The sequence below is a fragment of the Polyodon spathula genome, chromosome 22 (assembly GCF_017654505.1).
Source record: "Polyodon spathula isolate WHYD16114869_AA chromosome 22, ASM1765450v1, whole genome shotgun sequence".
In the NCBI taxonomy this organism is placed as follows: Eukaryota; Metazoa; Chordata; class Actinopteri; order Acipenseriformes; family Polyodontidae; genus Polyodon; species Polyodon spathula.
In genome coordinates, this window is record NC_054555.1 from 25,101,401 (window position 1) to 25,123,260 (window position 21,860).

At 34.3% G+C, this 21,860-nt stretch overlaps 1 protein-coding gene across 3 annotated transcripts; it reads right to left on the reverse strand.

The window, feature by feature from the left end:
* Window positions 1-6,645: 6,645 nt before the first annotated feature.
* Window positions 6,646-21,519, reverse strand: stx2b (syntaxin 2b). 3 transcript variants are annotated; one of them, XM_041223503.1, is made up of 11 exons: window positions 21,249-21,519; window positions 18,698-18,772; window positions 18,510-18,609; window positions 15,669-15,743; window positions 15,203-15,270; window positions 14,911-15,019; window positions 12,518-12,591; window positions 11,761-11,898; window positions 9,557-9,667; window positions 8,926-9,031; window positions 8,444-8,529 (listed from the first exon to the last, which is right to left on the reverse strand). In XM_041223503.1, the coding sequence occupies exons 1-10, from the start codon at window positions 21,276-21,278 to the stop codon at window positions 8,948-8,950; spliced, it is 864 nt and encodes a 287-aa protein (XP_041079437.1). In that variant the 5' UTR covers window positions 21,279-21,519; the 3' UTR covers window positions 8,444-8,529; window positions 8,926-8,947. The 3 variants fall into 3 exon arrangements, with proteins under 3 accessions (XP_041079438.1, XP_041079437.1, XP_041079439.1); XM_041223504.1 differs by lacking the exon at window positions 8,926-9,031 and having other exon boundaries at window positions 6,646-8,529; XM_041223505.1 differs by lacking the exons at window positions 8,444-8,529; window positions 8,926-9,031; window positions 9,557-9,667 and adding an exon at window positions 10,935-11,297.
* Between the last annotated feature and the right edge of the window lie 341 nt (window positions 21,520-21,860).

The window sequence follows — 21,860 nt, forward strand, 5'->3', positions numbered from 1 at the left end:
AAAAGACACACATTTGCCCATTTTCCCATTCTAAATAGTGATATTTTGAAATATCACTGTCCTGGTCACAAAAGCAAAGTTTGTGGGGAATAATAGCCATTTTCTATACTTTTGAGGCATAAGCAATAGGAAATAACATTACCCAGGAACAAAAATTGCGTTACATAGTGTTATTTAGTTGCCATAACAACACACCCTATTATAATACTGAAAAAAACAACCTTTAAATTGCAGCCATTTAGAAATGCAATTAAGATACTGCTATTGCAGTCTAACCTACTGATAACTGCAAAGGTATTATAATTGGATGGTTCTATAAATAGTATTGCAATCATGCCGATAAGGTGATGAGGTTCAATTAGAGAATAAAAATAGACAAGCTGATGCGTTTCATGTTTGACAGCCCTAGAAAGTTACATGACAAATAGGAGTTTTGTGGTTGCGTGAATAATGCTTTCTTTGGGTCTGTAAAAATGATTTCAGCCTAAGAGACATCCATTTTAGATAACATGCCGATTACATGTGTACTGCAAACTTTGCGCTGAACATAAATTTAAATAAATCTGACACTGTCGGCAATGTAAGAACACTCAATGTTTTTACAACCTTGTTTATGCGACTGACAGGGGAATAATCAGAAGCGTCACACACAACCGTGCTGTTTATAACCAGGCAAATAGAGATAAGAATCACCCACTCTGTCTGAATTCTGCATGACCATTGCTTTTCTTAGGTCTTCCGCTGTAAATAACCACGATGTAAAACAACAAGCTGACAACAATTTCAGTAGTTTTTTCTTCTTCTTCTTTTTTCTCACTGTAGCCACTAGATGGCTTCAGAGTGCAGTGAGTACAATGGAATATTATAGTTTCTGCTTTAAAAAACAAACAAAAACAAAAACAAAAAACCAGCAATTAGTAAGCGATCAGTTTTTATTTTGCAATCAACTTCTTATTTTTCCCCTAATGAAAATCACACAGAATATATATTTATATCGTCTTTCTAAATAAAACATCTATTTCGTGGTTTCCGATCCTCCTTTTAACGATTTTAATTTACCATGTAAAACAGTCGCTGCACCATCCATACACCGTTTTAAATGTGTTTGTTAATATTATATGTTATATGTTCATGTATATATAATGATTGCCTGTACATTTGGCAAATACATATCACTTAAATTAACAATTGTGCTAATAAGAACAGGCAATACTGTAGCAAACATGTTGATTGAAAGTCCTTATCAATGTATTTCTGTGTCAAACGTTTTTGTTTTAGTACTACTGTAAATCTTAAGATGGAGTTTTAGAAGTCATGGATATACTAACAAAACTGGCAGTGTGAAGTTAAGAAGAAGGCCTCCCTACCGTCCAAAATGTGTCGGTACACCTTGCAGGGTACATTTGAATTTATTTAAAGAAGACCAAATGATTGTGTAAGTGATTTACAATGTCTTAAAACAGTCCCAGTAGTTTTCACTCAAGAGCGATAGTCTAATTCTTAAGACCACTCAAGCTGAAACTGCTTCTGGTTTGGCTTCAACAAGGTCAATTCTTGCCTGTTGCCAAGCCAACTGGAATCAGGGGCTGGTTTAGTAATGGAAGCTTTCAGTGTGTGGGTGTAGTTTCTTAAATAAACTCCATATTCCTTACAAGGGAACAGGTAGCTACCACGTACCTTTTAGAATTCAAAATTCTAAAAGGTATTGACAGTGTCGACCCAAGGGACTTTTTCAGCCTGAAAAAAGAAACAAGGACCAGGGGTCACAAATGGAGTTTAGAAAAAGGGGCATTCAGAACAGAAAATAGGAGACACTTTTTTACACAGAGAATTGTGAGGGTCTGGAATCAACTCCCCAGTAATGTTGTTGAAGCTGACACCCTGGGATCCTTCAAGAAGCTGCTTGATGAGATTTTGAGATCAATAAGCTACTAACAACCAAACGAGCAAGATGGGCCGAATGGCCTCCTCTCGTTTGTAAACTTTCTTATGTTCTTATGTTCTTATGTATTCCGACATAAAACTAGACAGTGTACTGTGTATTAAAAGATAGCTGAAGAAACAAAAAAACACTTCAGTGTGAAACTGTAGCCTGTAGCTCATACTTTCTCATTGATCCATGTCTTTTTTTAAGCAAATTTGACGTTTAAAACATTAATCACTTATACAGAACAAACTGGCGTCTTTTTTGAAATAGTTAAATAAATAAAGATGCTTCAGAAGTGCATTTGAAAAGTCTTCCTTATTTTGTTTCATTCTGGGATTTCCTTCCCATTGCCTGGCTGTGCGATTTAACTTGTTGTTTTATATAATGCATTGTTATGCACTAACCTATGCAGCTAGCAGTTTATTTGATTTGGAGGCATTTCAGAGATCATCCTACCATACTTTCAAAGATCAGATATAAACCTGCTACCCTTCCGGGAGGAGAAAAGAGATTCAGATTCAATTGAGTTCTCTGTAAAACTCCAGCTCCACAAGCTGTGAGCAATGATGCAGCTTGCCTCAAAAATCTTATCAACCAAATAATCACGATGCTGCTTCAGAGGCTTGTCATTAGTTATTAGACATCTATTTATACAAGGTCTTGCAGATTAAAGAGCATCTGATAAAAGCAGTAACGTTCGTATATTACTCAATTCATCTATATTTACCACTATAGTAAACTATTTGTCATGTGGGCTGTACCACTCCACAAACAACCTACTACAAGTCTGAACCTATTGCTTAATAGAACAAGCTAGTAAGAGCAATAACCAGCGTATGCCAGCTTGTGCTGTGTAAGACATGATTACACCACTGTATTGCAACTTTAACAATCAGTCAATGCTCTGACTGTTCCATTTCGAATCAACATTTTGTGAACATTTCAATAGAAACACAGAACTGACATTGACTCCAGTTCTAAGTGGGTGTTTAGGTAGCCGAAATCTCATTGATGTATTGAAAACATGACCTTCTATAAGAACAAATACGTATTAAATCCCCTGGTCTGTAGCTGCTTTTTGTTTTTTACATACTTAAAAAAATACACTCTGGCATTGAAAATCCTACAGTACCTATAAGGAGAATCTTTGTCATAGGGACACACTGTAGTTATCAAGAGATGTGAATCGAATAATGAAATGACTTTGAACATCCAATATATATATACACAGATAGATAGATTGATAGATATACAGCAATCCCCATTATAAAGGGTATTTTGCAACAGAACTATAATTACATTTTCCCTGAACAGCATTTTAATAAGTTACATTTGTTTTAAGTCCTTACCTTTTTCTTGTGCTCTGAGCTGCATGCACACTGTCCCATCTACAGACAGGATGTTACAAAGCAGGCTCAAGGTAATGTTGCACATATGCATCAAACACCAGGGGCTGTCACTTATCCATAGTTCCGCAGAACTGCAAAGATCCCGTGGCGTGTGCTCCTCTTCAGAATCCCAGTCTTTTCCGATCTACAGCAGTTCTACAGCAGTCTATCTTGTGCATTGTTCCCTTTTTAACCTACTGTATATATTTAACTGTGGGATAAACAAACATGTTGAAATCCTGCACCTCTCCGTTTGGCTGCCAAATACAGTGCACAGACGATACTTAATTCTATTCTTTGAGCAGTACTTGCTGTATGTTTTTTTTCTAACTCCAAAAATAAAGAGTTGTGGAGGTATCCCACATGCAGTCAGTGCAGTTTGCTCCGATGAAACACTTGAGTTCCATTTATTTCTGCTGAAGTCTAGAGGTAGGCAAGGCAGCGTCTGTGCTTTTAATCCAGTTGGTGAGCACTCATTGGAGTAGCCCTCCTGTTACTCACACACACACACACACACACACAGCTCCAATGCAGTTTGCACTCTGACTATATGAGAGTGAGAAGGAAAGATGAATACTGTAAGACAGGCAGTTATGATCTCTTAGGGAGGGGGGGTGAGTGTGAGATGTGCCATAGCCAACATTGCACCTATGTGGGTGTTGCAAACATGCCTTTACTCATTGTATCATTAGGCCATCTGTAGCTGTATTGAGGTTAATACTGATTATTGCTGTGTGACATGCAGACAGTGTGGTCTAATGATTAAAATAATGAGTCCAGTCTAGGCAACATTAATCACTCAGTGTACTGCATGTGATAGAACCGCCTTGTGTTTCAATTAGAGGCATGAGGCTAATGATATACCTTCTTCAATACCTGCTGATAATAACAAAATGACTTGCTTTCTCATGGTTGTTTGCCTGCAAGCCACTGTTAATTGAGACCAGCTTCAATGCAAAACAAGAACTCCTTGGTGTCTGTTTACTGCACTCTTCCATAGACCATCAAAAAAAAGGGGGGGGGGGGGGGGGTAATATTGTCCAAAATGTGTATCTGTTTGAATCTGTCTACTTCTTGCTGCTTTAGGAGGTTATTAATATCTTGTATGGGACACTATTCTTTTCAATCAAGTGGTATTGATGTACATAATAAAAATATGTAATCTAATACTGTATGATGTAAAGGATCATTATGCACAAGGATGATTCTGTGTTTAAAATCTGGAAAGGAAACTAATTTAAGAGATTATGTGTTTGCTGGGTTATACTTCCAGCATAGTATCTATTGAAAACATAAATGAAAATGGTTAGCAAAACCATACTGGCCTGTGCCTCAGGTTGCTGTTCGTTTCTGCTCAAACTGTGTTACTGCTCAAAGCCTACAATACTTCTGTTGCTGTGGGTGCTTGACAATGTGACCTATGATGCATCACTTAGGTCTGTGCGCATGCAATTCATCCAGTATTTGATTTGACATCATTGTAACACAAATTCAATCAGTGCCAATGAGGCAAAAGTTGTTGGTATTACTGTACATTTTTTAAAAATATATAGACAATGTCCTGTTTTTGTGTTTGCGTTGTCTGTGTTTTCAGTTTTGTTTTAAAAAATGTGTTTTGTGTATACTTACTGTATGTTAAGGGTCTGTGATATATGGTTTGAAAGCAAGATTTCTTAGAGAAATAATTTGTCTCCTTTTTATAGTTTACAATTTAATATATTTATATCTGTCTACATAAATTGCTTTTTAACAGGTTATATATAATTGCAGAATAATTGCATTTCTGTGGATATAATTAATCATTAAAGAATGGAATTCCAGGACAGTGTGACATTTGTTTTGAAACTTGTTTTGAAACTGCACAGATGGAACATTTTATTGATGTATTTTATTTATTTATTTTTATTACTATATTTAGATTATATTGGAGGTATTGCTAAGACAAATGGCATATTGCTAATTACGGCTTTAATTAACAATAAATACATGAATTGTACTCACTGTAATAGATAAAGCTAAGCTATAATGATACTAAAGTAGCATGCCCTCAGCAGTACTGTTAGCTAACAGTAAGTTGCTAATACATTTCACCCACTATGTTGATTTAATCCACACCTAGTCAAACAGTTCAGCTCTTTTACTCTAAGTTGTACATAATCAGCATATGACAAAACATATTGAGCTGGGAAGCATTAAATAATACTTCGTGCCAAATAAATATTATGCAGATTATGTATTATGATTTCTTCATGGTAAAAAAAAAAAAAATGGCTTATTTCACAGCATTTCACGGTCTGAAAATAGGTATTTCAAGATATTTCAAGATTAAACATAATACTTACTAAATCAGTGAATTATCAAATAAAATAAACACAAATTGATGTAAAAATAACAACAGACGTGTGGAATGTCCCTTTCTTGTGCTGGACAGAGCGATCTTTAGCAGAAATATTTCCGATCTTTGATACAGCTGGTGTCTTTTTCGTTGAAGACATTTAAGAAATTGTGCAGCTCTATGGAGCATGTTCAGTCATTTAACGGAAGCAAACTGGACGACAGGTTCTTAAATACAGTGTAACAGGTGGTGGAAAAGTTTGCTGTATTTATTTTTAAGTGATAAAAAATATGCATTTACACTATTCTTTCAGAAATGGGAATTTTCACCGGGAACAACAAATTACGCAGCAATGGGTAGATTTCACGTAAATCCATGATAACCGTGAAAAAAGAATACACCCTTAATTATGATTATTCACATTTATGAAACTTACTAGCTGGAGGGGAATCTTTAAGAAAACTATGTTGATTATCCAATTTTTTCAACAAAATTGGAGAAATATTAATTTGGATCTCCAGTAATCAATTACCAAATCATATCTTAATAGAATTTAAATAATTGCATCCACAACAAATTTAATTTCACTTCATTCTTAATTCAAAACTCATCAACACCACATACAGTAAATGCAACATTAAAACAAAAACACAATTCATATTTGGTTTGGGTAACATCGTTTATTATTATTTTTTGTTTATCTATTGTCAAGAATTAATGAAGCTGTTACAGTGTTAAGATATACTGTAAAATATCCATACAAACCACAAACATTACTAAGATGTGGTACTGCGCTAGTAACAAATAAAAAGCTTTATTGTTTTAATTTTCGAAAAAACCTTTTTCTTTAAGAAATATATATATATATATATATATATATATATATATATATATATATATATATATATATATATATATTTCTTGGAAACCATATTGGAAAACCGACTGGTTTATAACCTTTTGTGACCATTGGAAAACTGGTATATACATTTTCTGTTTTTTAACATTCAAAACCAGTATATACAGCACTCCAGTTCTCTCATGACTGTACATTATTGTACTTCTTTCAAGAAATAAACAAGGTTTCAATACAGTGTCAATCTGGTATATATGATCATGCCTCCCAAGTTATTATAGAAAAAAAAAAAAACTTTATAGCTTAAAAAATGGACATGATAATTTAAGAAATAATGGCATTCAATTTAATAAACGCATGTTTTAAGTTGAATGGGTTACTTGAAACGGACACCTAACTTTCCAATATAAATAGAAATCTATGGAAAACTGTAAAATCAAAAAGAAAAAAAAAACATAAAATGAAGACAAAAGCTAGCTACACCAATATCATATTCAGAATATGTGTGGTACTGTTCTTGTTGTATTTCTGGTATCAAAAATACATTGTAATTGTACCTTATCATCTCATCATACCTCCCAAGTTGCATGTACGAAGACTGAAGCATGTCTATATTTGTGCTGTTGTGGCAATTCAACAGTGCATGCAGTACACTACAGTACTCTCCAACCAGCATGCTGCCCCAACACCTGGTGTATGTACAGTATGTATCACGATAGAATTGTCAGAGCAGCCAGATTCACCAAGACATGTACAGAACGGTAACTTCATCTAATGTAGGGTCAAATAACCAACTATATAAAGTTTCAGGTGTAGAATGAACTTTAAGACTGCACACAAGACAGTCTCCAGCTTGCTGCTTTTGTGGTGACTGCAAAGCACATACTAGTTACATTCTAAATTGTTTGAATAGCATACTTATAAATAATTGTAAAAACCATTACAAAAGTTCAGGTTTATTTATATACTATCATAACAAACGTATTTGATATCTGTATCAAATTCCATTCAAATAGAAAGTGAAGCTGTTCAACTTTTATGACACACTTAACCTTTATATAAAACATGAAGGCATGTGTGGGTTTGCTTTCTGACAGCTTTCTTTCATGTAAAGCACTTGGCAGGAACACAAATCCAGTATATTTTGAATAAAACAAACAAAAAAGAATATCTGACTACAGTGAAACTATCATACAATCAAATACACAGAGCAGCACAAATGTAATGCTACTGAAAATAATGAGGTCTTGGGAAGTATTTGGTCTCTTCTTTAGATACATATCTTCATTAAAAAAGATATACACTTGACCTGGTCCATTAGAGGTCTGTCAACACACACCTTCCCTGCCAATTCTAACACTGGAAAGTGCATTTGTTAAGACTCTTACAACTGTTTCACAGGTGCCAATTAGCACTAATCTTGGACTACCTTAATAGTATAGTTGCTATCCTTTCAAACCCACACATTTCTCAGTCCCGTTCTGTAATATCTGATGATCACTACCCAAGCTGCTAACTTAGGGTCTAATTTACAAACAGAAATAAAGGTTGTACATTTACTTAACACTTACATTTTGAAGTGAAGAGTTTACATGAATAGTACAAAAACAAACAGCAAATACTATTCTTTTCCCAAACCTTATGTTTGCGGAGTGCAAGCAATAAATATCTGTGGTGGAGATAAACAGTTGTGCTGCATCTCAGAACATGGGCTAGATTACTAAATGTGGACACAAGTCCAAATGGCATTGAAACTTGTAACTGTGTAACAGAAAAGAATGTGCATCTTATAAACCATGTCTTGATTAAAACTGTCTGAAAGCTCATTTCCCCACCATAGATTAGAATTAGTGTTATTTAGAAATCTTTGAAATGTTCAGAGGTGCTCAGTTGTCCTCCTCCAGTTTGAGATGGTGCAGACTCTTGTGTCTGCAGTAGACAGGTACTATGACAGAGACACCGCGATGATAATAGCCAAAATGATGAGACTAACAACCACACAAATAGACAGCAGAAACATTTTCTGAAAAAAACAAAGAAATAAGTTAACTATCTAATGCATATGAATTTAGTAGTTTATCTCTAGATGTGTGCTTGCTGACTTGCCTATAGTACATATTCTATGTGATGTTGTAGGAATAAAGTTGTAAAAAGGTATGAACACAATTCATACGCTATAACAACTATGTCACATTCAAATTATTATAATTAAGGCCGCTAACAGTAAAATGGAAAGATGACAAAAAACATGACAGCCTGTTTAAAATAATATTCATTACAAAAAACATAAAGGACATTAGATCTGTATGTTAATGTTTTATGTATAAAAATAATATAAGAATTTAAATTATAATTCAAGTAAATATAGATGAAAAAACAACAAGTTCAGCTGAAGCAGCAGTTTTGTTATGACATTTACCTTGTGCAGCAGGCGAGAGGAACTACTTAATTCCCACTGAGAGACCAATGATTAGTGCAATTACGCCAAGAAGAATCACCACGACTATGGCAATTATAAAACTTTTCTGGCAAAAAGATTAGCAAAATGGTTAGGGAACATTCCATTGCAAACTATAGTATTGTTATTCTGGCAAAAATGAAAAGCAAAGGGACTGGTTATGGAATATTGCATTGCAAGTTAGACTTATTACTAACCAATAATATACAGCACAAGATCAAATGTATCTTGACAGCATGAATCCTTTTATTAAGGTAGACAGGGCTATATCCTCAAACCTATTTACTCCAAGTCATTGTGAGGGTAAATTTTTGTCAGAAAGGAAAATAACAATGACGTTTGAGAATCTAGCCCATTTAGTTTTAGGAAACTGGTTATGTTTGTATTTGGATACTGAACTTAAAGTGAATGCATCACAAACACAAGGTAGTAGTAAGAAGGGTTAATAATATATAAGCATTGTGTTATATTTAAAACCAAATGCTTTCCAAAACTTCACTAAACACTGAAACTGTTTGCCTTAAATTATAATCCTACACTGTATGCTACATAACAACTGTTAATAATACCAAAGAGGTGACAATATCCTTACCCTTCTGGCTTTACTCTGGTATTTCAAGGCTTTCTTTGTTTCTTCTTTGGCATGTCCTACATAGTCAGCTGCATTTGTCACGTGTTTCTCTATGTTATTTATCGTTTCCCCCTTAGAAAAAAAAAATATGCATATTGATTTTTACTGGTGAAAGGTAGGGTTTTAAATGGGAAATATATTTCTAACACATGCAGTTTATTACTGTTGTAAAATCCCAATAGGATGGCTAGTCCACATACTTTAGCATTATTTCTTATACTCAACAAGAAAACAGTGGTAAAGTTAAATGATAAAAATGGGACAGGTTTTGCAATATTAGTCTTAACTAATGCATTCCTTTTGTTGAGATTCACTTTGTACTTCATTTTCTCTTTCTGTCATCCTGGTGACTTTTTAAAACACACTGAAACATGTATAATACCTCAACAGAACTGAATGAGAGAGAACCATGAACGTGCCTGCAGTACTCTGTCACAAGGAGATGTAAGAAGTACCACATAGAACAAATACAAAAAGTGAACCTAAACAAGTCAAATATATGAGATGACTCTGATATTTAATATTTCAACTTGCTCATTCATTATTTTTCCATCAGCCAATGCCTAGTCTTTGTGACTCATAATAAACCACTCTGGAGCATAAGGAAGGCTTCATAACACAAACATTGCTGGCAAAATAAAACAGATGATGCAAGCCAATTTGGTTGCCTTGCAACCAGGTAAACACACCATGGAGTGAAAGTGGGTCAGTTGAAACAATGGAGAGAGATAGGGGAATTATTCAAAATAAAACATAAGATTCACAACAATTGGTATACAAGCTGGTAATTTAAGGGGATCTTTGTGTTGATTTCACTACTTACGTAAAAATGATAACTTTTTGTTGGTGTTTTGGTTCGTAGTATTTAAAAAAAAAACGGAGGTGGTGTATAATTTTCTTAAAATGCCAAAAGGTTTATATACAAATGAAACAAACAGTGTTTTGTTTCCCCCTTAAATACCATGACAATGGGCTTCTAGACCTGACGGTGCTTAACAACAGTGTATTTGTGCAGCACTGAAGACCAGGTATGTCCACAGAGATAACTGAGTGATAAGAATTAGATTACCTGTGGATCTGGCACTAGAGATACCCAGCAGCAGGAATTAAAGCAAAGTCAGAATCAAAAAGAAACAGAGCATACAACCATCATACTGTATATTCCTCAGAGAAGGACACAGTTAAAAAGTCAAGTGACTGATCAAAGCAGAATTTTATTTGCAACGTGGTATCAACTTACAGTAATTCACTATTATTATATATATATATATATATATATATATATATATATATATATATATATATATATATATATATATATTATATATATATTAGGGCTGTCATGCAAATACAAATTTAGATTGGTTAATTTATGGGCATTAGTTGATTAAATTGATAGATTAATCTGCGTATATTTTTAACAAAAGTAACTTACACAGCAGCACAGTTACGCGTACTGTTAAACCACTCTGGTGTAGTCCCTAAACAGCAAAATTATTTGCAATGCACAAACAAGGAAACAAAAAACACTCCGAGGTATATAACTAAATCAACAGTTTATTATGTTGGTCAGGATAAATGTCCCACGCTGGACTCCACCACAGCTCCGGTTACAACGCACACAAGTAACTTTGCAGACACGTCTGTCCATCCATTTAGATCAACATTCCAGTTCCAAATATGTAGCACACTATCAGCAATCCTTGTGCAAAACAAGACAATTATGATTTTTTACACAACTTTAACCCCTTTTTATACAAGCTTAAAACCAGTGTCTTAACACATCCGGGGAAACCAAGCACGCTCAAATCAGCACTTCCCTAAATAGCAGCATGCATTTCTCTCTCTGCCTAGAATGCACTTTTAATGCATGATTAATTTGTAAAAAAATAATAATAATAATAATAATGCATCTCAACTCTTTAGTTATTTATATATATATATATATATATATATATATATATATATATATATATATATATATATATATATATATATATATATATATATATATATATATATATATATATATATATATATGTGTTTAGTTTTTAGTTTTTAAAGCTAAACAGTTTTTTTTTTGTAGAATGGAAGTTAAATGGACAGTTATTACACTGCCTTTATTACAATGAACTTTCTGTCCTTCATTATTCTTAACCCAGTACCTGAGATTCCACGAGCATGGCCATGTCCACAAACATCTCATGCAGCTCCTTAATGCTCGATTCCAGTTTGATGATGTCTTTGTGTCGGGATTCAATCTCATTCAATGCCTGCCGAGTGATTTGGGAATCTGAAATGATCTGCAGGATATGACAAATGCGGTCAATAATTAGCAAACTGGTAATCAAGACAAATGTATAGTGTTGGGATATATCAAAATACTGGTGTGTGTGTGTGTGTGTGTGTGTGTGTGTGTGTGTGTGTGTTAATCAAATTTCCATGAATCTTTTGTTTCGTTTTTGCATGGGAATTATTACATAAATTTGAATAACAATCAGTTTTCAAAACAGTTATCCTATTCTTGTGGTACCCATAGTGACACGCAACATGAAAAAAACAAAAAATAGCAAAGGCACTTTGCACTATTCTGGTGATGTAAAAGGAAGGAAGTTTCCTATGTGGTCTCGATCTCAAACAAGGCTCTTTGAATGTATGCAAAGTAGTTTAAAATGAAATAAAATGGAAAATCTGATCAGAGTATTGTGACAATGTAAAGGTGTGCATACGTACTGTTTTCTTTCTCTTTTGTGAGGTTTTAACAAACTCCTTGATCAAGTGTATTATTCAAAATTATATGCTATACACTAAATTCCAAGAAAAATTTGAAATAAAATAAAGGGTCATGGTTACATAATAGATAACTGTACATATTTCAAATATATTACAGAAAAAGACAAACTATGTGTTTTGAACACTTACATCAGAAGTAAAAATTGAAGGGTTGCCACTTTCTAGCATGTCTTCCAGTTCATCATCTGTGGTCACTTTACCAGCTAAACAATAAACTCACATTAAGATATACATTAGCCTGAATGCCGTTTATTTCAAGATAAGCAACAAAAGCTTACGTAACAGGCATGATAAGGTCAAGATATCATTGAACACATTTTCACCAAAAGTTATGTTTTATTTTTAATTAGAGGTTTTTGTTTTGGTCACTCTTAAAATGCTAGTCTCTACTAGGGTAGGAATTTCAAATTTTGCAGTACTAACGTACTTGAATGCTAGTCCAAATGACAGGCAGAGTAAAACTTGTGGGTTATTGGTTTTCCTTTTGTATGCCGGCATGAATAACCGTCTGCAACATATAAAACTTTCCAAATAAAGTCCTGAGGGCAAGCAACAAAACCAGTGGGGTAGTGAGGGGGAGTGCTTGACACTGTGAAACCTCACAAACCATGAATCTCCATTAAATGCGTTCCCTCCCTAAAAAATACCCGCTGCCTAAGTGTTTCCTGGAGGTAGCCAATGCTGTCTGCCAATTGCTTTACAATTTCACTGAATCAATTACTGCTAAGTAATGCATTCCAGATTTTGTCTTCAGTAACAAATACGTGTCAAAGTACTCTAACTCCCTCCCAGTCTGTTCAGGTTGAGCTATAGGACCGGTGTGCTTACAATCAGACAAGCTGCTCTCTGATTGTAAACACACCTGTCCTATGTCTTTCGAGGGCAACCTGCACCAATACCCACAAGAAGATTCTGACCATGGAAATAAATCGTATGCTGTACTGCAAGCTCTCAATTGCCTACAACATCTCCTGTGAAACCGTAACCAGCGCCCCCTTGGTTAGTGCATGCAATGCCACAGGGAACAGATGACCTACTAGCAGCATGTCACGTGAATCGACTATCTCTCTCTTTATCATGGGAGGAAACACCTTGCTTGATTATCAAGGAAAATGACGCTGCTGCCAAACAGAGATCTGAAATTTCATCCTTCTACAAAGGGTGCAGCACTGAGCCTCAGTGTTAAGGGAATATGTGTTTCACAGGAAATTTGGGAATTCTCTCCACACAGCAAAGTTTGCCTCAGGCGATTTCAAACTATATAAACAATACAATGAAAAAAAAAAAAAAAAAAAAAGCCCTGGCGACAGATTGCAAACAAAGCTTGCTACTTAGCAGCCAATACATGCAGTTTAAAGTTAAATGGAGAGCACGACAAAGTTATCACAAGAGAAACTGCTAACATAATGGCTAGTTATAAATTATCATACATACTACTACAGTACATTAAATATAGTGCAAATAGTTTTTTTAAAGAAGAGTAACTCTTTAGTCCATCTTCTACCAGAGAAGGCTGGGATTACTGGAAGGCATCCTACCAAAGACTAAAGCTAAAGGAATAAAAACCTCATTACTATTAAGTGAGACTACATGGTAAGAAGAAAAGATCAAAACCACAATATAATTATAATACACTGACAAATGAAATGTGTCTTAATTTAAATCATGCGGCTTCTTTACATATTGTTGAGATGCACAGGGTGGAAATTGTATATTGAAATAATGTCAAGGAGATAATAGGAGACACACAGGGCCCTAACTCCCACTGCTGTCAACATGAACTTTGTAAACCAAGCTGTTTAACTGAAGGAATTTCAGGTGGGGGATTTATTGGAATATAAAAACAGAAGTCTTTCCTAACATCTGGTATTATTCAGTCCCAGAGTATACTGGTTACTCTGTAACACATGAGCCTAATGCAACCTGTAGAATTTCCAGTAGGTGATTTAAATAGGTAAACTACTTTCAGTTTTCATCAGTTACATCAGACCATGTATGACAAAGCAATGGAACAATATGTATTGGTTGCCTAACTTCACCAAGATAAAGAATTAATAATTATTTGTGACTGTAAGTGACAAATGCTTCAAAATTTCTCCCTTAGTACAGACTGACCTAAAGACCATTTTAAAAATGACCAAAACAAATGTCTGAAATTAAAAACAGGACATATCTTTGTGCTTGTAAATACTCTAGACACATTCAAAAATAAATGTTAAGGTGTTATTAAAAAATTAATCTGTAGTCTGAGGTAACAAGTGCTTCGGCAATTTGAGCAACACCAACAACATCTGGGCACTCCTTCATGTGATAAGCTGTTCTCTGGCTACACTGCCACAACAACCCCAGCTGTTTCCACCACAGTAACCATAGCAACATACACACAGGTGTCTCCTGTAGCAAATTTATCTCAGCCTGTGCTGGTCTATATAATAAAAAAGAACATAAAGCAATGCCTCAATAAACTGCAGGTAACACATTACAATGAATCAAGTATGTGGCTTTGTTATTAATGCACTTACTTATCTCCAGCTGCCTTTGTATTCTTCCTTTACTTTTTTCCCGAAATGATATTTGAGTTTCATTGTATTTCGTCATGACTTCCCCAAACTTCAGAGATAGCACCGAGTGCTGCAGTTTAAGAAAAGGACAGAAATAGACGCATTTTATTTAGTGGTAGAGCTTAGTGTTAAATTTAGCTTAACATTATACTGTTGTGGCATTTACTTTGTAACTGTGTATTTAATAATTACAAAACACAAAAAAAATTGCATGAATATTTCTGTTAACACTTGAAAAGGAAGTATCTCACACCTGCGTGTCCTGCATACGGTGGCGCACTGAATGTAGGTTTTGTTCCTGGGAAAAGTTTTGTTCCATTGCTAAATATCAAAAAAAATAATAATAATAATAAACAGATGAAATCATTTCTTAGGAAGAAAATTCAATAAAAGAATGAAAAAAACAATGAAAAAGACAAAACATACATATTCTTTAGTTTTTATAAGATTTTAAAGATTGAGTGGATTTATGAATGCAGCAAGTTTTTTAAAAATTAATTTTATTTAAAACTTATTTTTCTGGGGTGATTACACAATAAGAAAAGATAACAAAATCAGATATCAAAAAGCTAACTCTGTAAAAGATGATCACTACGGGATTAAGGACATGCTGGTTATAAAACCATGCAGGCTCAAGATTTCGAACAAAATTGCAATTTAAGACATTTCCTGTAAAAATACTCACTGTGGAAATTTGAAAAAATGTAAATGTAACTCACACTTTAACTTTGCCTGAATTTTGTTGGCTTTTTTCTTGATTTCATTATTAAGCTGCTCAAGTTCTTCCTGTGTTTCTATAAGGAAAATTATTCCTTTTAGAATTTAGATAAACCCCTATTAATATATGTAAATTGTCATGTCTGTAAACGTGCAGAAATATATATATATTACAATATATATATATATATATATATATATATATATATATATATATATATATATATATATATATATATATATATATATATATATATATATATATATATATATATATATATATATATATATATTACTGTTCTATCTTAGAAAATTATCGAAATAGCAAATGAAAAATGTAATTTTTTCTGACATCAATAAAAGACTCCCCTCTAAGATCAGTGAACCTCAAACTAGATCTTTTCCTGGACATTACAAAAATAACAGAACTCCTTTTCATATAGTCCAACAACAGCCTTGGCTATGCCTGATTACTAAGAGCTACAGTAGTTTAGCAGGCTCTTCTTATCACACAGTACAGCACTAAAGCATGCCAAATTGAAGGTCTGACGTAGTATGCCACGTCATTTATTGTACCCTTTCTTTGAAAAAATGTACATTTGTCATTCCCAGCAATGACAGTGCAAATAATAGACAACAGATTGTACTTCAATCAGTAAGAATGCAATGCATTATTAATTATTCCTTAGTTTTTTTGAGGCATAAAACAACTGTGAGAAAATAGAGGTAAAAATTGTAAGATTATCCCTATTTATTCAATAATCAAGTATAAATAACAACCACATCTTTACTGTGGACTGTCACAATATGCATTACCATTAGCCATGAGGGTAATGGGCCAGTATAGAGTGTGTCAATTTATTACAGTAGTTAAACACTTAGTAGGCTTAGCAGGTCCTGCCCATCATTTTTATCCTGGTGGTGACGGGTTCTTCCAAGATAATGCAACCATCCACAGAGATGCTATTGTTCCAGTCTGGTTCAATGAACACAATTCAATCGTCTCCACATCTCAATTCCATGGGATGAGCTGGAACACTGGGTTTGTCCACCCCAATAAATATACAGTAATAGCTTCATGTCAAAAAAAAGACCCATACATTAACCCTCCTCCCCCCAGGGATATAGTGGTGCTCAGACATATGTCTGTTCGTGTCACACTTTGTTGCATATAACTTCTAGAGAATCTAATTGTGATGAAAGTGTGTCTGTCTTTAGCACAAGTTATTGAGAGTATCAGACTATGGATATAAACAGGTGCCTGCATCTGTCTGTAGGAATGTTAGAACTGGTATTAATATAGATACACAGTTCATATACAGTTACTCAGTGGGATTAGCCAATGCTTGATATGTTAAAAGAAGAAAAAGAAAATAAGAAAAAAATGAAATTCCCCTAAATGCTTGGCTCATCTCTTCAAATAATATGGAGGTAATCTGCTAATTTCGAAACAGTCATTACAAGGCGGCTCCTTGCTTACTGCAAGGTCTCCACCCAACTCTCTTATCTTTTAAACAACTCTTCTGTCTTAGATCAAATACACATGTATCAAACCACAACACACAGTAACATGCATAGAAACAGTTCTAACACTGTCAAACTTTCCACTACATTATAGCATTTAAATAATCATTCATAAAGAATGTTATATGCTTGTGATGAGTCTTTTAATTTCACATTTGTCTTTTTATCTTGCTCACTGAAGGCCATTCTAATGAGCGTAATCAGAAGAGACATTATAAACCTCTTTTATTCAACAGCCTTCTAAATGAAAAGTACTGAGCCTACTTGTCCAACAACTAAACTGTATTATGTGTAATGTTGTACACAGTTGTAACAGTGAAAACTCCCTGCACAAATCTATTTAAAGGGGTAACACTCAGTGACTCTGGGTTATCAGTTCCTGGTAGGATTCTACTGAATGCCCAGTTTCCTTACCACACTTCCTTACTTCCCCCTTTATTTGTATTAAATGACAGATATGAGGTTTCCTAGCCAATAACAATGCAAGTGACGTAAAGGAAATGAAAATTAGGTTGCTCCAACAGAAGGTCATCTTTGAAGCAGCAGGCTTAAATGTCAGAATATTTTGTTTAACTGTATCACTGTACTAACAAATGGGAGACCCAAACTGAGTTATTTATTTGACAAGTTAATTTTCAAGTAGGATTTTGCAGTTTGAGATCAAAGACACCTCTAGCATTACAATTGTATAACCTTAAAAAACCTGAATAAAATATAATGGCTCTGTCAATCCTATTGACTATAAACTCCATCCCACACATAAAAACACACTGGGCATTATCTGAACCCACCATCCACTACCACACACCACTTGAGAATAAAGTATACAGTATACTTCTTGCCAAGGCTGTGTTGCAAATCTGGTATCATCTTGATCCAGCACAATTAGATAATGAATAAACCCATTATAGGGGTATTATACAGAACATCCTCATGAAATAGCAAAGTGCAGGCAATTAAACATTAATAATAACCGCTTAGCCGACCAGTTATTGCCTGAGATCATTTATAATACTTTTTGGAATGTAATTTACCTTGTTTAATTTCAACAACATAACACTTTGTTGCTATTGGTATTTTTGAGAGTCTTTTCTTATTTCTTGCTTGTACATAAAAAAAAGGGCTGAGGTCACCCATGTTATTCTAATGAAGCTCACTGTGTATTTTTCACTCTGCCTTCTGCCTGTACTAATGAATAGATCTGAAAAAGGCTACATGCTGTTTTGCTTTACGTGATTGCCATGTGGTTATAATTTCAAGCGCTGCCTTACATTCTGTCCATACCTTTCTGAATAAAGTACTGTACAGTTATTACTCACTTTCCTCAGGATTCGGGGCAGACAGGATGATACTGTGTTTCTTTTTTACTTCCTCTACATGAGTTGCAATTTTATCAATAAGGCCTCGAACTTCTTCAACCTTAAATAAAAATGAAAGATTTATTGGCAGAAGATATTGCCAATATATATTGCCAACATTTTCAAAGCCTGATATGGAAGCAACATACATTTTGAAAGAATCCATCCAGGGACTGGTCTTTCTCAATAGTGACAGTGGCTTCTTCATCTTCACTCTTGCTACACTAAAAGAAAAAAATATATACACAGTTGATTATTTATTCATGTAGTAAGTGACAGAAACAATAGTTCATTGTCACCCTTTTTGTTACAGTATTAGTAGTGTAATTTGTTTCACCCTCAATAAAAAAAGTACAGTACATGTTCATTGGTGTACATGTCCCTACTGTACTTCACCTGGGCGGCACCAGGGTTAACCATGATTTCATTTAACTTTATAACACTTCGGATTTTATAAACTTTAAACATAGATTTAAAATTAAACCTTAATCATCTTTTTTTTCTAGACAGAAGAGTTTTAATTATGTTAACCTGTTCTCTTTGCTTATTTATTAACTGAGACTGGTCTGACTGTCCTTGTCGGTACCAAGCATGTCATTCTGTGATGAGTTTATAATATAAATTCTGATTGTGAATCCTTAACTGCACGCTATTGACATGGGCTTTCATACAGTCCGACACGGTTTACTCTGTTTTTGTCAATATTAACACTGTGAACAGCTGACCAAAAGAGCAGGCCTGGCTTACAGACCTGAAGGATTTTATCATCAAAAAAACTTGTGGGGGTGGTAAATGCTACAGTAAGTTCAGGGAGAAAGCAGTCACTGTAGTCTTTTATATGATTGAAATTTTCTTTGGCACACTATTGACCACTTTATTAGAATGCACTTTGTAGATGTGGGTAGGTTACAGAAAAGCTTTTAAATCATAGTAACTTGTACTTTCATATTTTAAACCGAAAGAAAATCTTTTAATGTATTATCTTTATTATAAAATAAGCATCCTTGTTTTCCCCACTCCTGTTCTACAGTATAAAGACAATTTGCCTTTTACTATAAATCTTTTTTTTATAACAAATTCTTTCATGACCAAAATCTTCATTATTTTTTTTTTTATTTTTATTTTTTTTAAATTAGGCCATTTCTAAAACTGCAGTGAAATTATTAAAAAAAAATAATCCAGTGGTTACTCTGTACAACCATACTTCCCTCTTACTGTAAATGGTTGTACATTTTAAAATATGAATAAGTAACTGTCAAATATGAAGAGGTCAGTTGATAAAGTGTGCATTAGTTATAATGTCCTATTTCAGATATTAGTAAATAGCAAATGCATGCTACAGAAAGCACTGACAGGCCTTTAAATATCTGCTTACTCATATATAGGGAATCATTCATACCAAAGCACCAGATGGCACATTTTAATAATGACATGAATGATTCCACACAAGTGTTTCATTTTTTTACTTGCAAAATGACTGTATACTGCCTGGCCTAAATTTTAATACAGAAACCTGTTCTTAAATAAGTCAATGCAGACCAGATGTTATTTGGATTTAAGCCCCCTTTCACACTGGCATGCTCTACCTGGGTTGGAAGCTACCCGGTCTAAGCGATTTCACACTGCTTTTGATAAAGCAGTATTAGTAAACAATGCGTGTATCAATGCCCCGGAATCTCTTCATCCCTGCTGAAATCTGGCTCACGGTGAATCTCAAGCAACATAAACATGGCTAAACTGAGTAAACAAAAACATTCCTTGAGGAAGTGAAACTGTCACGCTGGCGTGGCTGTTTGTTATTTTGTTCGCTGTTATGCATTTTGTCTTGCTCAACCCGGGTCAATGCATGTCGACCCAGGCAGGTGTTTTCACACTATGCAGGATTGTGACCCGGGTAGGAGTGCCAGTGTGAATGGGGCTCTAGAATCCCTGGGGGTGAACAATAAAGGGACTATGAGATATCTCGAAACTCCACATATAGGATCAGGATTGTTTGAACTAGGACAGTATATTCTTTGTCCAGCATTGCTTAACTGACTTAGAGTGGCTTATTGTGGAGGCTGTGCATTTTCTCAACAACTAACATACCATTTATTTATTTATTTACTTATTTTTACTTTCTAGCATCATATACTTAGTCACACCAACTAAATAAAATAGATATAAATAAAAACAGATATTACATTGTATAACACCTGTATACATAATACACACACACACACATATATATATATATATAATATATATATATATATATATATATATATATATATATATATATATATATATACACACACACACACACACACACACACACACACACACATATATATATATATATATATATATATATATATATATATATATATATATATATATATATATATATATACACACACACACACACACACACACACACATATATATATATATATATGTGTTTTATATATGCCATATAGTACGGTATGCAATCGATTTTCCAAACCTATATAACGTATTCACTCTGACAATTTTACCTTCTGTATGCGTTCTTTATACATTTAAAAATCGAATTATACTCTCTGAACCTGCTGTTGTGTTATATTCGATGAGGAGAGTTACAGTAAATAGTAGGCTTAGAAAAAGTCCGCATCTTGTTGCGCATGTAATCAATGAGACCAACTCGTCAGATTCCGCTATGTTGTTATAAAAGTTACTTACGCCTGTCAGATCCGCCAAGCGGTCCCTCATTACCCCGCACTGAGCAAACTCGATCAAATAACATAAAACATGTAATCTTCTTTTTATAACACAACGCCGACTCGGGAGCCAACAATCGCAACAACAAAACGGAGGTTGTAATATCCCAAAGTTAAATTGTCGGTATCAGACGTAATAGATCCTTTAATGCTGAAAATAAACTTCAAACAAACAGCTCTCTCCTGGTTCACCAAGCGTCGTCTTCCTTCATTCTCAGAAACTACAGCAACCAAGGTAAACTCGGGAACGCCTCTGTGCGCGCTCGCCACCGAGCACGTGCACGCGGCACAGACACATGATCCTCCCAAAAACTGCCACTGAGACAATACGGAGGAAAAGACAACCTGTGTATTTTACAATTGCTAAAAATATCTTCCATTGTGAAAGAATGTTTACTTTTTTTTTTTTTCCATGGCTAAGTTCACTCTGCTTGATCAGAAACCGGGCTGTGTTTTCTAACCTGTTTGTTTATATTTCCTAATTTAATTTTAGCTCCGTATGCACACACTTCTTAAAATTGGATAGGACACTACACATTTAAAATACCATAAATCTATACTATTTAATAATCAT

Bases quoted from the DNA above. Each gene is read 5' to 3' on its own strand.
- stx2b (XM_041223503.1), bottom strand. From the start codon at position 21,278: ATGAGGGACCGCTTGGCGGATCTGACAGGC. The intron at 12,592-14,910 runs GTAAGTGCATTA...TTTATTGTTTAG, and splicing joins ACAAAGGCAGCTGGAGATAA to CTGGTAAAGTGACCACAGAT. The intron at 9,668-11,760 runs GTACTGGGTTAA...TTTTTTTCTAAG, and splicing joins CCATGCTCGTGGAATCTCAG to GGGGAAACGATAAATAACAT.